The sequence below is a fragment of the Mucor velutinosus genome (genome assembly GCF_035048745.1).
Source record: "Mucor velutinosus strain NIH1002 chromosome Unknown tig00000041, whole genome shotgun sequence".
NCBI lineage: Eukaryota > Fungi > Mucoromycota > Mucoromycetes > Mucorales > Mucoraceae > Mucor > Mucor velutinosus.
In genome coordinates this window covers 3,219,004-3,233,809 of record NW_027041905.1, presented here as the reverse complement: position 1 = coordinate 3,233,809, position 14,806 = coordinate 3,219,004, and the positions used below count along the sequence as shown (strand labels likewise).

Sequence of the window (14,806 nt, the reverse complement as noted above, 5' to 3'; positions counted from 1 at the left end):
ATTAAAAAGTTATATGCGATGAATAGAAAAGAGATATATACGGTATATACAAAGATGAGATGATGAGGCCCGGTAGGCTGTCTAGACAGGCGTGGTGGCAGCATTGGGATCACGAGGTGAATTCATATTACTGCTACTGCCAGTACCGTTGGCATGGCTGCCTTGTCGACGCAACCTTTCCATGAACCCTATGACACGAGCCATATCAAGATCAGGCGGATCGCTTTCAATCGCTAGTGTCAATGGTTTAATCAAGCGATCCACTCTTTCAATCGGTAAGCCACAACTTGCTGCAATTAATCGTCTGTATTCCATTTCCTTTTCATTTGCTCTCGCCTTTTCAGCTGCTAATTCAGCCTGCAGTTTTTCAATCGTCTTGTTTCCAGACTCTACTTGATTTTGGAGCGTCTTGAGCTTCTTTTCTAATTTTCGTTCCTTGGTCGATTTGTCGGTAGGATCTTCAGATGCATCCATGGCTTCTTGTTGCTCAATGCGTAGATCACCAATGGTTGTTTCATCGTAGGCTACTTTGTTTTCCAATTGATGAATTTTCTTTCTGGCTTCTGCAAGTTGCATAGACACTGGTAGTTCTAATCGTCGATGAGCTTCTCGTAGCTCGTATTTGAGCATATTCATCTCCTTTTTCAGAGCGTGTGCTTCAGCGTCTCGCTTTTTGAGCTTTTCAATGTAATCCTCCTCGAGCTTGTCAATCATGTATTGAAGCGCTATGGGACACATGAGTACACTTGGTTTTGGAGTGATAGCAGATCAACTTACAATTCATAATGTCCTTTCCTTTAGGATTAGCCTCATATTCTATGGGTTCAAAATCAACTTCTTCGTCTTCATCTATGCCACTCATTAGAGGGTCTAAAGCCCCATGTTTAATCAGAATATCCACAATATCTTGGCATTCCACTCTGAGTGCGATCGCTAATGCTGATTCGTAATAGTGTGTGTCTCGGATGTTGAGGATGTTTTTGAGAATGCTCTTCTTGGGTACACCTTTGACCAATCGTTTCATGTAATAAATAGCAGCGTCTGTGTAGCCTTCCACCGCAGCTGTAAGCGCAATGTGATGCAGGACAGTTCTGCCTCGTTGGTCTGTTATTGGGATAGCGTCGGCCATGATTTCCACCATCTCTGCAAAATTCTTGTTCTCGTAACAGCAGGTAATCATAGCCGCCCGCATTAATGGTGTCTCGCCCTTGTAGTTGACTCGACACACATTGGCGCCATGCTCAATCAGCAAGGAGACTATATGCAATCTTCCCAATGCAGCTGCCCAGTGAAGTGCTGTATGGCCTTGCTCATCAATGACGAGATCAATGCTCATGTCCTTTGTTAAGAGTGCTGAAAGAGAGGGTGTTGCATTAGGGTCATCAGAGAGAAACAGGTTCATTAAAAGACTGCGATGGTGCTCATAAAAGGCATCGTCCACCAAAACTGGCTCGGGAGATACGCCCATGAGCTTGAGCTTTTTTCGATTCTGTGCAGATGAAGATGATTGTTTTCGTTTGCTACTGCTGCTGCTGTTGTTGTTGTTGTTGGACGAGGAGGGCGTAGTGGATGATTGTGATGAAGTTTGTGGCGGTGCTGGCAATGCAAGTGGCGCCATTCTTGGCGAAGAAGATGCTCGATTGTTCTCTTTCTTGGCCTGTAACTGAGCTTCCTCTTTTGTTGGGATTTCTTCTGATGACGAGAGTTGATTGGGGTCAAAATTCAGCAGAGGCATCATCCTATCGAGCACCTCATATTTCTCTGCCAATTCCTTTCCCTTTTCAAACGGAATCCTAAGGTTTGGATGTAAGCATGATGCGCAGATGTAGGTAATAGTATAGCCTTACCATGTGCCTTGATATTTGCCATAACCTCCTTGCACTTTTTCGTGCTCCCCTATTAGCACTTCTCTCTCTAATATCTTGGATCTTCTGGTCTTTTCGAATCCTGCTACTTTCAAGATTTGTGTCGCATTTAAATACGAGTCTTCTCCTCGCACCATGGTGGCAATGCCATGAATCATCATTTCGTAAACCTGAACACCAGAGTATACTGCAGAGTACACTTTTCCAGCTGACATTTCCAGTTATTTAAACAAAAAGAAGGATTTATGTGGGTGTGTGTGTGTGTGTGTGTGAGAAGAGAGAAATAAGAGGGAAAGAGGGGTTTTATTTCCCTTTAGACACAAAAAGGAATTTAAACAGGTGTCGCGTGTTGTTTTGAGGTTGAAGTCAAGCTTTTGAGATGGCATGGGAAACGCGTTCATTTGTCCTAATTAAGAAGTTGTTGATTGCAACTCAACACTAGGCTTCCATGTGCTCAATTGGAATGCTATTGTCTTTTTGGTTGAAGGTTGAAGCCGTGCTTACTATGGAAGGTAATGTGGTTGTCAAGCATATGATGCCTTCATCTGTCACAGAGTATCCAAGACTAAGGACCATGCTGAATCGTCAATGAAAATGACATCATAGACATGTTGGCAAGCAGCAGCAGTTTAGATGGTACATGGCTTTCACCAGCTTTCTAATGTCTTCTTTGTCTGATATTGCGGGAAACATTATTTCAAATACGATGAAGAGAAACTTGATTCATTATATATTACGAGTGTTTTTACGTTTCAGGTAATTCTCCATCTTTGCGTTGCTTTAGTAAGAACCAATCTACACGGCAGCGGCTCGCCTTCCCCCCCATCTCATGACGATGCTGCGAACTCTATCGAATCTTACTACTTCAGTCTTTGTTTTTTCTGAATACTAGCAAGCAGGAAACTTCCGTAACTTTGGATCCGACTTCACGGCGATATTTAAGGTATGTATTAATCTAAGCAACTCATGTATAGGTACGCATCGTAGTGGCAAGACCTCTTATTACCCAAAATCATGCAAAATACAGCGAAATTTAGATGCCTTTGAGCAGTGACTTCTGTTGTTGGAAGTCGTTTCAAGTTGCCAGAATAGTGCCAAACCGTTGCTCTCGTCTAGCACTTACTTACCGACATCTTCGCTCAATTTTTTGGGGACCTAAAAAATTTCGTCAAAAATCGACTCAAAAGCATGAGTTACCCCTCATGAAAAATCACAAAAATCAAACGATAGCATTTTTTTACCTTGAAAACGAAGACTTTTACTATAGTATGTATTATATCAAAATGCTTCTCTCGATCCAATGCAGTCCCTGAAATCGCTTTTATGGAATCTTGATATGCAAAATCTCGACATTTTTGCCATAAACCTCTTTTCATACTTTCTCAAATTACACAATAAGTTTGTTCAAAACAACTATTTTAATAGGCACCATTAGATGCGCCTTGAAAAGTACTTCAAGAAAGATGAAGAGAGTATGGGATGATTATTACGATTCATGTAGTCGGATCTGGCAAAATAGATCAATCGAGTCGAAATTTGATCAATTCTGTCCAATCTGAAGCAGAAGTAAATCTGAGCTTAAATGGGTTTGGCTGCTTGCTGGTTGATGGCAAAGCCAATACCATTCTTATTACAACGTAACCATTGCCTTTGGAAGCTCATAGAATGAGAATTGGGTATTGAAAAAGCTCTATCGCTTAGATCAACGAACGTGCTCCATATTTAATAAAACCTACTTACTACTGCAAACTTAAATTTCCTAAGACTTCGAAAATGTCTACTCACTCCAAGCTTGTTTTTTTTTGTTAATAGCAAGTTATCAACGTCATTGCTGATAAAAGTCGAGCAGCTGCAAATAACAATTTCAAGAGCAATTGAGCAGTACATTATGCTTTCGTTCAAGTGCCTAAGGAGCTCCAAATAGGGGATGCGAATATTCTGATCTATCATTATTCATGCAACGCAGATAGTCATCATTAGATACCCTTGATCCCAAAGGAATTGCTAGAAATCAGACAACGCGAAGCACTTGGTTCTACTAATGCATGCTGGCGCAGTAACTATAGATGTTTATTACCAATACAATGACAACCATATCACTCCACATTGCGGACTGAGTCAGCAGAGCATGCTTACAAACTCTAGTGGCTTGCGGACGGCTTTTACTATCCGAGAATTCAATCCCTTTTTAGCACATCCAAATGCTCAAAATCTTTTTTGAACTGCAACAACTCTTTTATTAAATAAATTATGCCTCCAGCAAAGAAAAAGCAGACGAGTTCTCTTGGCAGAGCTGTCATCAAGTCTCGTTTCCAGGGACAGAAAGCCATTGCTCTTGATGAAGGCAAGCTTGTAAGTTTTCTGCCTCATGTCAATGCACCAACTCACTCATTTACCATTGCAATTTAGCACACCACTGAAGTCAATGAAGGTCCCAAGTGGGTCAAGATGCAGAGTATCACCCAAGAAAACGATTTAGATGCTTTTCTTAGTACTGCTGCTCTTGCTGAAACAGATTTCACTGCTGGTAAACATGGCAACTTGCACTTACCTTTTGAAACTGTAATTGACATGGTTTATTTCATGTAGAAAGATTGAACGTCAAAGTGATCCAAAACGACTACCAAAACCCATTTTTGATCTCTGAACAAGAGGAAATCACTCGCATTGAAAAACAGGAAGCAAATGTCGACAAATTATCAGTACCTCGTAGACCTCACTGGGAGAAATCCATGACAGCTGAGCAAGTACAACGCAATGAACGTGAAAGCTTCTTGAACTGGCGTCGCGATATGGCTACACTGGAAGATGAAGAGGGTTTATTGCTGACGCCTTTTGAAAAGAATCTCGAAGTCTGGCGTCAATTGTGGAGAGTCATCGAGCGATCTCAGTTGATTGTGCAAATTGTGGATGCTCGTAATCCCATGCTGTTTAGATCTGCCGATTTGGAAAAATACGTCAAGGAAGTGGATGAGAGCAAGGCCAATTTGCTGTTGATCAATAAGGCCGATTTCTTGACTGCAAAGCAAAGAAAGGCCTGGGCTGATTACTTTGATGCTCAAGGCATCAAATACACCTTCTTCTCTGCTGCTATTGCCGCAAAAACATTGCAGGAAGAAGAGGAGGAAAGACAGCGTCAAGAATTGGAGGCATCCTTGAAGGCCCAGCAAGCAAAGAGAGACAGTAGCGACCAAGAGACTGACGATGAAGAAGAGAATGTTGTTGAAAAAGCAGTAGATATTGAGGAAAAGAAGGAAGAGGTTGAACACATTACCGACTTTTTGTCCAAGGCCTCTCTCGGCGTTGAGAGCGAAGAAAAAGACGACGAGCGCACGCGTGTACGCACTACTACTGATTTGTTGGATCTTTTGATTGAGCAGACACCTGTCATCAAGAACGAGAATGGCGAGATTGAAAAAATGACGATTGGTTTGGTGGGTTATCCTAATGTCGGTAAATCGAGTACTATCAATGCCATTATTGGTGAGAAGCGTGTGTCCGTCTCTTCCACTCCTGGTAAGACCAAGCACTTTCAGACTATCCATTTGAATGAGAGTCTTGTTCTCTGTGATTGTCCCGGTTTAGTATTCCCTACGTTCTCTACAACTAAGGCAGATCAAGTCTGTAATGGTGTGTTACCCATTGATCAGCTCCGTGAGCACACTGGTCCCTGTACATTGGTTGCCAAGCGTATTCCCAAGGCTGTGCTCGAGAGCACCTACGGTATTCGTATCCGCACAGTGCCTATCGAAGACGGCGGCACTGGTATCCCTACCAGCGCTGAATTCTGTTCTACATATGCTATTGCTCGTGGTTATGTTCGCTCCAGTCAAGGTAATCCTGATGAAGCTCGTGCTGCTAGATACATCTTGAAGGATTATGTTAATGTGAGTATACAAGTATTATAGCCATCAACTGTGAAACTAACCAGCATTGTGTAGGGTAAACTTCTTTTCTGTCATCCTCCTCCTGGCATTGATGCCCAAGAATTCAACAAAGAAACCAATGAAGCAGCACTCAAAGTATTCAAAAAGCTGGCACCTACCACTCGTGTGCCATCCACCGCCCTGAATTACGTTGCACCTTCTGACGGCACAAAAAACCAATCTGGATCAAAAACCGATGCAGTCGACAAAGCATTCTTTGAAAAGCAAATTTCACAACCCCGAGTGAGTGGAAAGGCATCAGCAGCTTCTTCCATGACGGGCGGCCGTGTTACATTATATCCTCACCAACGAGTCCTTGCGGATGACGGCACACCTCTGCCTATGAGCCGAAAGGCTCGCATGGCTATGGTGCAAGCTAATTTGGCCGATGTGGGTGATGCAAAGTCAAAGAAGCATAAGAAGGGAAAGAAGCATGTCAAGGTTAGAAGTGGTGCTGGTTATGACTATTTGTAAATAAAGAAACTCTGCTTAAATGTACTGCTTTTGTTCATTGAGAGTAAATGTTGTATGCTGGTTGTAAAGCAGACCAAATGCCAAAATTTAGCAAGGTCTGGCTATCTTCGAGTACCATTTCTTCCACTTGCAAGCTGTTTTAAACAAGAGGGACTATGCTCATTGTTTCCTAGGCATCGTATCCGTCCTTGGCAGCTTTCTAATGTTGCGATGCTTGAAAATGGCAGCCATTTCTGGATTTAAAGTGGGTGCTAGTTTGACATTTTAGCACTTCTCTTTCTCCACTTATTTATTTTTTCAACCCATGTCAAATTCGCAAAATAATCGTACCATTTGGCTTTATGGTGCTGCCGCTCTTTCTTTGGCTCTTGCAGGATCTGGCATTACTTACTATATTCTCGAAGATGACAAGAAAGCAAAGCGTAGAAGAGCTGGTCGCCGTGCAGAGCGAACTACCTTGCGTCTCTTACACCAAATCAAGGAGGAACAACAAGCCATCGAACTCGAGATTGAAAAGGTCGAAGGAAACTTGGAGGATCAAGCCTGCGATGATAAGGCTTTCAAGCAAAAAGAATATACCTTGGCTCATTCCAACGAGTTGTTACTGAGACTCATGGAGAAGCTGGACGCGATCAGACCATTAACAGTTGTCATGGGGGGCGAGACTGAAGCCGAGCCTAATGAATTTGAGCGCAACCTTGTTGCCAATATCAAGACAAAGAAGCGCACAGTGATCGAGTCCATTGAAGGCCTCTTCCGCAGACTGGACGTTGCTAATGGTAAGACGAAGAAGGAATCATCCAGAAGAGAAGAGGTTGCCAAAGAGAAGGCGAGACTTGAGAAGGAAGAGGCAGAACGTCTTGCCCGTGAAGAAAGAGAGAGAGAGGAAATCAGAAAGGAAAACCAGAGAAAAGCCAAGGAAGAGCAAGAGAGAATTGCACAAGAAGAGGCTCTTTTGAGACAAAAGGAGGAAGAAGCCAATTTGCAGCAAGAAATCTTGAGCAAGCAAGACGACTATGAGCAAGTAGAGATTATCGAGCAAGAAGAGGTCAATGAGCCAGTGCAAGAACAACAGCAAGAGCAAGACCAGGAGAAAGCCATTTTAGAAGCAATGAAAGAGGTTGAACAAGAAGATGAGAATAGTAAATAAAGCGGTTACCAAAATCCCACCCAAATCTAGATGGAGGGATTTTTTCTTCCCTTTTAATATTATAAAATAAACTCCCTTTTTTTTTTCATCCGTTTCTTTCTTTATTTGTTTTCACAACTCGTTTATTCATACTCTGTACACAACCGCAAAGCATTATCTCACAAGCATGACATTGGTAAGTAGGGTGGACAATGCGGCGAGCATACAGAGTTGACATGATTTAAACACAGCCATCAGAGTGGAAGGATAACCAGGACGAAGTAAGTACACAAGTGACATGCTGTCCACATCCATTGACAAGAGAGATCCAAAAGGCTATAGACTTGGCAATGAAAGCTGGCTCGGAGGCAGACTGGAAGGTAGTGGGAAATCGATCTAGAAAAGGAAGCTTTTCAGTAGGTCGTGTTTTCGATGGTGCGACTCCGAATCATCACAACAATCATGCAACCACTTCGTTATCCCAGGCATCTTCTTCATTGATAAATCAACCATATCCAGAGCTCAGGCGAAGAGGATCTGCATGTTCAGAAAAGCAATGGGGCTCGTTTGGTGGATTGCAGTGGGAGGGGCCGTCTATTTTTGATGAAGACAACAGCAGTATTGCTCCTGCGCCCAGAACCCCTTTGCCCCCTCATACGCCGTCTGAGCAGTATTTTGATCCCAATGCCATCTTATCCACACCCATGTTGCCCCATGTATCTGTGGAGCCCATCTATCGACAACAGCGCAGTCTCTCTTTTTCAATGGGCCAGGATCCCGCATTTTTTGGCTACGATGACTACCACAATGCAAGAGGCAACAGCAACGCCTTGTTGACGCCTACTATGGAAGAGGAGGAGGAAGATGATGCATTTGACGACGCCTATCTTCGCTCTCGATCACAGTCTTCCAACGCAGCATTTGGCATGTATCCTAGTGGTCATTGGATGCACACACACCGACGAAGCTCTTTGAGCTCTTTCATGGAGAGTTCGTCTCATAAGGATTTACTGCTGCTCTCACAAAGACGCATGTCTCAGCCAGCACCACCACCACCACCGCTCAATAACATTCAAGAGTACTCGTTCCCAGAAATAATTCCCAATGGAGGACCAACCCAGTAAGTAGTACAAATACAAATAGTGTCTTCTGATAAATCAACAGCAAGGGAATTGCAGGAATTGTATATACTTATATTCTCATGTAGTGGCATCACCAGCGCCAGCAGTGGTGGTAGCACTAGTAGTCCAACCCCATTTCTGTCTGCTTCCTCTGCATCATCTATTCAGCCATTATCAGACTACCTAGATAACCATAGATCAAGTTCATCGTCTATATTACCCTGTCAGATTATCCCAGAGACGTCTACCAATGTCACTGTCATATCCAGCCAACAACAACAACAACAACAACAACAACAACAGCAGCAGCAGCAACAACAGCAACAACAGCAACAAGATAGTATCAGTAGCGGCAAAGGATTATCATTGCAGAGACTACCACCGCACATTCCGCTCTTTATGGTTGAATTCAAATCAGGCCGCACCGACTTTTACTATGTTTCTGACCCTTCACTCCAGATACAAGTGGGCGATTTAGTATTGGTGGAAGCAGATCGTGGGAAGGACCTCGGCAAGGCAGCTACAGATGTGTTAACAGTGAGCCAAGTCTTGTTGTTGCAGCAACAGCAAAAGCACAACAACAGCAGCAACAGATTGGTCATTGATGATGAAGATAAAACTCAAGATACCAAAAAGAACTCGACAGCAGATTCCTTCGTAAAGAAGATTTATAGAAAAGCAGCTTCTGAAGAGATCAGTTTATTGCTTAACAAGGAGGAGGACGAGCAGAGGGCGTTGGCAGTGTGTTTGCAAAAGATCAAGCACAGAAAGTTGTCAATGGAAGTGGTAGATGCCGAGTTTCAGTGGTAATTGTCATATATGCTTTTGCCTATTCAACACACACGCATTTGCTCATCACACGCATCATTCCAGGGATCGTCGTAAATTAACGTTTTACTTTATTGCTGAAAGAAGAATTGATTTTCGTGAGCTGGTCAGAGAGCTGTTCAAGATTTACAAGACCCGTATATGGATGTAAGTGATTGCAGTGATTGTAGCTAATGGACATTGATGTGTTTGCTCAACAGGTGTGCTGTCAACCCCAATATCCCCACAAAGTCAGTAACGAGTAATTCGGCTTTCAATCCGTGATGAACGTAATGTAGTATGTGCAATCATTGCTGAATAAAAGCTGATAGTCAATGGATCTGTGATGGTAGCTGTGCGTGATGAGATCCACCAATGACGTGACTCAGGACTGTTGCTATAAAATGGAAATTTCGCGTGTTGTTTTCGATATCCTTCTTTTTCTTTGTACTCATCACTCGACAAAACCACATCGCCTTGACATCTTTCTAAATGTAACCATTCTTGCGCCTTTTTTCAAAGGAATTTGCTTTTCTTTTTTCATGATCTCGTTGAAGATAAATTCGCGTTGAGGATTTAACCGAGTTTCCTCCTCTTGTAGAAAGGAACAATTATGAAGGAATTCCATATATTGTAAGAACGGAGATCAGAGAGAAATTGATAGAAAAAGCAGCAAGCACTCGAGTTTCATTGAAAGAGATGGGGGCTGAAGATGGAGGTATGTCTGATGTATGTAAGTACTAGAGGGGGGGATAGAAACCAGGCGGCATGCAGGATCACTATGCTTGTTGTATCTCTATTTGCATATGAAGACAAATTTTCTTGTTCGGCTTGAACTCGATACATGTAAGCCAAAACTAATGTAGTTTTCAATCTGAAGCCCTTTTCACAAGGAGGTTAGAGTGCAATCAGGTGGATCCTATGCAGTCGAGTGTCTCTCATCCTCAAGTTGTATAACAGATGATGAATGATATATAAAAGGCGAATATGATTCCGTAGCGATATGGAAGCTGAATTCAACTCAAGATTTAAACATGATTTCTGATGTTATGACAAAAATAGGGGTATACGGTTTATTATTAGTAGTATTATAGATGGCAACATTAGGGTTAGGGCTATTACGTTTAGATTAGGGTTTAGCTCAAGCTTTTGCAATATACTCGTCGTTTTTCATATGACACTTTCTCAATGCTCTGAAAAATCGTCTCGTTTCAAGTCTTGTCATGAATGGTTTGGTATCTTCGTCGTCTGAACTGATTACAATCACATCATCTTGGGGTTTGGGAGAGGGAGGTGGAGGAGGTGTGTTGGGGACAATGGCGATGATCTCCCAGGACAAGGATCTCTCTAAATTGGATGTGTGTTCTTCAGTGACAGATGCAGCAGTCTCGACAACCTCTTGGACAACATGTTCTCTTTCTTGGACACTGTGTATTTCCTTCTCAGTGCCTTCTTTAGCAGATATTTTGGGTAAGTTTGTACGATCAATCAAAGGCTGTGTGGCTGCAGGACATGAATGAGGCTGTGAACTGGATTTTAGCTGGCTCTTGCTGCCTGCTTTGGATAGCACAGATGAATGAGAGGATGGTTTTTGCTCTTCTTTTTCTCGTGTGGAGTTTAGTCTGGAGCTTGAGGCAACAGGTTGAGACGCAGTCTTTCTGGATGTCCACGAACTGCCAGAGCCACTTCCATCTGGTGTATGCTCATCTGGATCTTCAGCTGTATTCGACATCACCTTCTTAAATGATAAGCCTGATGTTCTTCTTCGCTTTTGTTGACCAGTGCTGCTCCCGTTTGATGAATAGTCTGATGAATGACTGATTTCACCCAGCTTGCAACCTCGTTTAATCAAGAGCTTTCTCATTTCATCCATGCCTGTATAGCCCCCACGAGCTACACACATGGTGAGCGTTTTCGCATTGACATAGTTGACAAACCCTATAATCTCTTCCAAGGACGAATGAAAAGAAAATGGTAGTATCTATAGATGATATATACAATGAGTAACCATGCTTTCGTTTCTCTCGCGCATTTTGCTTACATGTCTGGATTGAGGCTTGCAATCGTATCTCAAGTCTGTTGATAGTAGATGATTTGACTTTTCTGAAGGAATATAGAGTCTTGGTTGATCGTCCATGTTTGGCTTAAAGTGAATTGCGACCAAACCGTGTTCATAGGGCTTACAATTCAGGTCCCAATTGCAGGAATGAAAACGAGTTGTTGATGGGTCTGTGGTCAAGTATTCTTTGTAGATTGGATCTGCTTCCACGTATGTGTTGTATTTCAGTTTGGAAACATGCACTTTTTGCTTAAAGGTGTCATAAATCTCGGCCCAACACTCTTCATATCCAAATGTCCAGCAGTCAATGTAGATGTGATGGTGTTTGTCCTGTTTCCGTATGAGATTGGTGAGGAGCATGCATGAACGTTGCTACATTGACATACACTGCTGTGAGCTTACAATGGATCCCAAATGTTCTGATGAAACACTCACCTTGGAGATAAACTTCTCGGCGTTCTCTCTCACGCATGTGGTATCCATGTACAAGTTTTGAATGCGATATCTTCTAATGATACTCAAGTTCTCCTCATAAAAACGGGGCTCTGCTCGAGTATCACCAGTGTACAAAACACTGCCATTTGCGCCTTCCAGCAATATCCTACAAAGCGACGATGTGGGTCAACGCAATGCCTCGATATATCAATTGTCATGGTATTTACATGGCTGATCCAATACAGTGATTTGCAGGGAGGAACTGAAATGATAAAGTGCCGTATTCAGGTGTCTCCAACCGCACTACTTGCTTGTACTTGACGGGTATCAATAAATTCTGCAAATGTCGATATTTAGGTTGCTTATTGTACCGCACTACGATATGAGGCAAAATTTTAGCTGATTCTTCTGTGCAGTATACTTTTTTGTTAAAGTTGCAGTCTGTTAATCCTTTCATGTGGTCTATTTTGGATTGTTTATCAGCAAACCACAATGGTAGAGACCTTTGTGTATGTGATTACCAGAATGGACATGACTTAGTATAAAATATTTCGCAAAATTGTTTGGTTCAAAATTGTCAATAGCTACAGCCGGGTACTCTCTGATGCGTCCGTCAAAGGTACTCATAAATGGCGTTTATTAGGGATTAATTGATGATAAGAATTAGTGGTTTAAGTGTAAATTAAAAGGCTTTTTGTATACGAGAATATGTGATTGTGTATCACATATTGAAGAAAAAAAAAAAAAAAAAAAAAAAACAAGACTGTGGTTGTGTGATCTTGTTACTACCATCATCTACTTTTGTCTCCAGCGTTCTGCTATGCCACGCATCGCCCATTCCATGACACCTTCCTTCCAGACCAGATCATGCCCTTCGCTCTCTAGTATTTTCAACCGCACATCATGTAAACTTGTCGCCAAGATATCAATGGCTTTTGGTGGGATCAGACCATCCTTGTCACCCCAGACTGCAGAAATTGGAATTTTTATGTCCGCATAGTTGAATCCAAATAGGTGGTATTTCTCCAAGGCAACCATCACATCACATAATTGGCCTTGGCTGTAGTGCTCTGACATTCTGCGTTTATTCATGGCCAAGTAAAGAGACATGTGCTTAGGCCGCACAAAATGCCGAAGTGGTCTATTTGTAGGGAAATCTGTAGGCAGATCAAACACTTCGTCCTCCAACGATGCCAATAGCTCATCCTCTTCAAAAGCAACCATCGTGTGTCGAGCATTTTTCCTTGGTCGTTGGGTATCCTGAATCGCTGCATCCTCTTCTTCTGAATCCAATGTCGCTGAGCTATCGTTTCCTCCTTTATTAAATATCCACATCACATCCAATGCCAGCGAGATTGTCTTGGCAACAAGGGGAGCTGGTAGCCGTCGAGTCCATTTGAACGTATTTGCTACTTGTGTTGAAACCCAAGGTGATATCAGGTAAATAGGGCCCAGCACATGACCGGGATATTTTCGAGCAATGGCTAATGCAAACACGGTGCCTACCGACTGTGCAATAATACAGAATTGTTGAATATGTAGGTCATTGGCAAGCTGTATCACTACATCAGCCCATCCAAGTGCTGTGATTTCCTGCGATCCGCATTCTTCGCTCAAGCCATACCTAATGCGTACATTCTTAGTCATCGACCCATACGCGCAGTGATGAAGATGCCTCCATTACATTGCTTACCCTGGACGCTCGGGCCAAATCATTCTCAGACCATAACGAAACGCTAGTTCTTCAAACATGATACCAACCATGCGTGTGCATCCATAGCCTCCAATGACAAACACCGGATGGCCATGAATAGGTCCATACACAGCATATCCCACTCTGTGTGAACGAAGGCGTCCTGTTGAGTTTGCATTGTACTGAAATGTCTGGTGGAGACGAGATTCACGCAGCACATTGACTCGAGGAACCAATGTTGGTGCGGATGCTGCCCTTGTGTTGATGGCAATGTGCGTCTTTGGTCGAGCTTTCACCGGCGGCGATAGGATGGATTGCTGTCGCTTTGGTAAGGGAGGCAATGGCACTGTCTGTTGTCTCAGGGGGTTTCGTGACGATGTGGGCGTGGATCTGGTGCCTTGCAGTCTAGCAGGAGGACGGTTTAGCTCCATATTGCAATTCATAAAAGACAAGAAGATGCTGGAGAGAAAGGATTGTCTGTTCCTAATTTTGAAATGTCACTCCAAATATAAATTTCGTTATTAAGGTTGCCATCTTTCCATTGGCTGTATGTCTAATGAGAGCAATACCAGACTTTAGTGTTGCACTGTATTCACGTGTATTGACTCTATGCCTGGGTGCCATGCTTGAGCTATCATTGATGAACGCCGTCTGCAATTAGTATCGCTTTTAGCAGCTTAATCTTGTGGTTTTTAATAATAAGGATGATTGGATGATAACTCTATAATACACTCAGCCCACCAAGAATATAATAATGCATCTAATCCAACATTGGGTAGCATTGATTTATAAGGGGGTTTTACCGTAGCGAAGCAAAAGTGCAAAACCATAGTATTCAAGCAGTAAACTTGGCTTCTCATTTTCACTATTAATTATCTTACCAACAACATAACGCCTCAAAATTTGCATGAATTAGCTTTACAAAAATCAATATGCCTCCTATTTAAATGAAAATTGCACAGGCTACATAGCTGCCTTTCTAGTAAATTACAGCTACCAAAGATGTGATTCATGCCGTGTAAATAAAAGCTACGGAGCAAAAACATAACCAAATTTGACAGCTTCCAAGCCTTCGTATCTTGACATGTAAACCTTTCTGAGCCACCGAAATGGCGCCAAACAATTGTACTTGAGTAGTAGTAACTTCCTGACACCTTTGCTTAACTTTTTAGGTCTAAAGAAAAACATGGCAAAAAATCGACCAAAAAGCATGAGGGGCACCTCATGGCTTTCATCGAAAATCAAACGATCGCGTTTTTCACCTTGAAAATGAAGACTTTTACTATGGTATCTATTA

At 42.5% G+C, this 14,806-nt stretch overlaps 7 protein-coding genes across 7 annotated transcripts; 3 read left to right on the top strand and 4 right to left on the bottom strand.

Moving 5' to 3' along the window:
• Positions 1-81: 81 nt before the first annotated feature.
• ATC70_001253 (uncharacterized protein) lies at positions 82-2,080 on the bottom strand (the record flags this gene model as incomplete). The annotated part of the gene is made up of 3 exons (XM_064820651.1): positions 82-725; positions 778-1,793; positions 1,848-2,080. The coding sequence occupies 3 exons, from the start codon at positions 2,078-2,080 to the stop codon at positions 82-84; spliced, it is 1,893 nt and encodes a 630-aa protein (XP_064684571.1).
• Positions 2,081-4,115: 2,035 nt separating this feature from the next.
• On the top strand, positions 4,116-6,265 carry ATC70_001252 (uncharacterized protein; the record flags this gene model as incomplete). Its single annotated transcript, XM_064820650.1, has 4 exons — positions 4,116-4,217; positions 4,275-4,392; positions 4,455-5,752; positions 5,807-6,265. The coding sequence occupies 4 exons, from the start codon at positions 4,116-4,118 to the stop codon at positions 6,263-6,265; spliced, it is 1,977 nt and encodes a 658-aa protein (XP_064684570.1).
• A 304-nt stretch (positions 6,266-6,569) lies between these two features.
• Positions 6,570-7,415, top strand: ATC70_001251 (uncharacterized protein; the record flags this gene model as incomplete). The annotated part of the gene is made up of 1 exon (XM_064820649.1): positions 6,570-7,415. The coding sequence occupies one exon, from the start codon at positions 6,570-6,572 to the stop codon at positions 7,413-7,415; it is 846 nt and encodes a 281-aa protein (XP_064684569.1).
• Positions 7,416-7,581: 166 nt separating this feature from the next.
• Positions 7,582-9,607, top strand: ATC70_001250 (uncharacterized protein; the record flags this gene model as incomplete). Its single annotated transcript, XM_064820648.1, has 5 exons — positions 7,582-7,590; positions 7,646-8,514; positions 8,602-9,321; positions 9,389-9,490; positions 9,544-9,607. The coding sequence occupies 5 exons, from the start codon at positions 7,582-7,584 to the stop codon at positions 9,605-9,607; spliced, it is 1,764 nt and encodes a 587-aa protein (XP_064684568.1).
• Positions 9,608-10,463: 856 nt separating this feature from the next.
• UBP1_1 (ubiquitin-specific protease ubp1) lies at positions 10,464-12,273 on the bottom strand (the record flags this gene model as incomplete). The annotated part of the gene is made up of 4 exons (XM_064820647.1): positions 10,464-11,303; positions 11,364-11,711; positions 11,784-11,982; positions 12,044-12,273. 4 exons carry the CDS (start codon positions 12,271-12,273, stop codon positions 10,464-10,466), a joined length of 1,617 nt encoding a protein of 538 aa, XP_064684567.1.
• A 338-nt stretch (positions 12,274-12,611) lies between these two features.
• Positions 12,612-13,463, bottom strand: RPL38_1 (60S ribosomal protein L38; the record flags this gene model as incomplete). Its single annotated transcript, XM_064820646.1, has 1 exon — positions 12,612-13,463. The coding sequence occupies one exon, from the start codon at positions 13,461-13,463 to the stop codon at positions 12,612-12,614; it is 852 nt and encodes a 283-aa protein (XP_064684566.1).
• A 42-nt stretch (positions 13,464-13,505) lies between these two features.
• Positions 13,506-13,940, bottom strand: ATC70_001247 (uncharacterized protein; the record flags this gene model as incomplete). Its single annotated transcript, XM_064820645.1, has 1 exon — positions 13,506-13,940. The coding sequence occupies one exon, from the start codon at positions 13,938-13,940 to the stop codon at positions 13,506-13,508; it is 435 nt and encodes a 144-aa protein (XP_064684565.1).
• Positions 13,941-14,806: the final 866 nt, after the last annotated feature.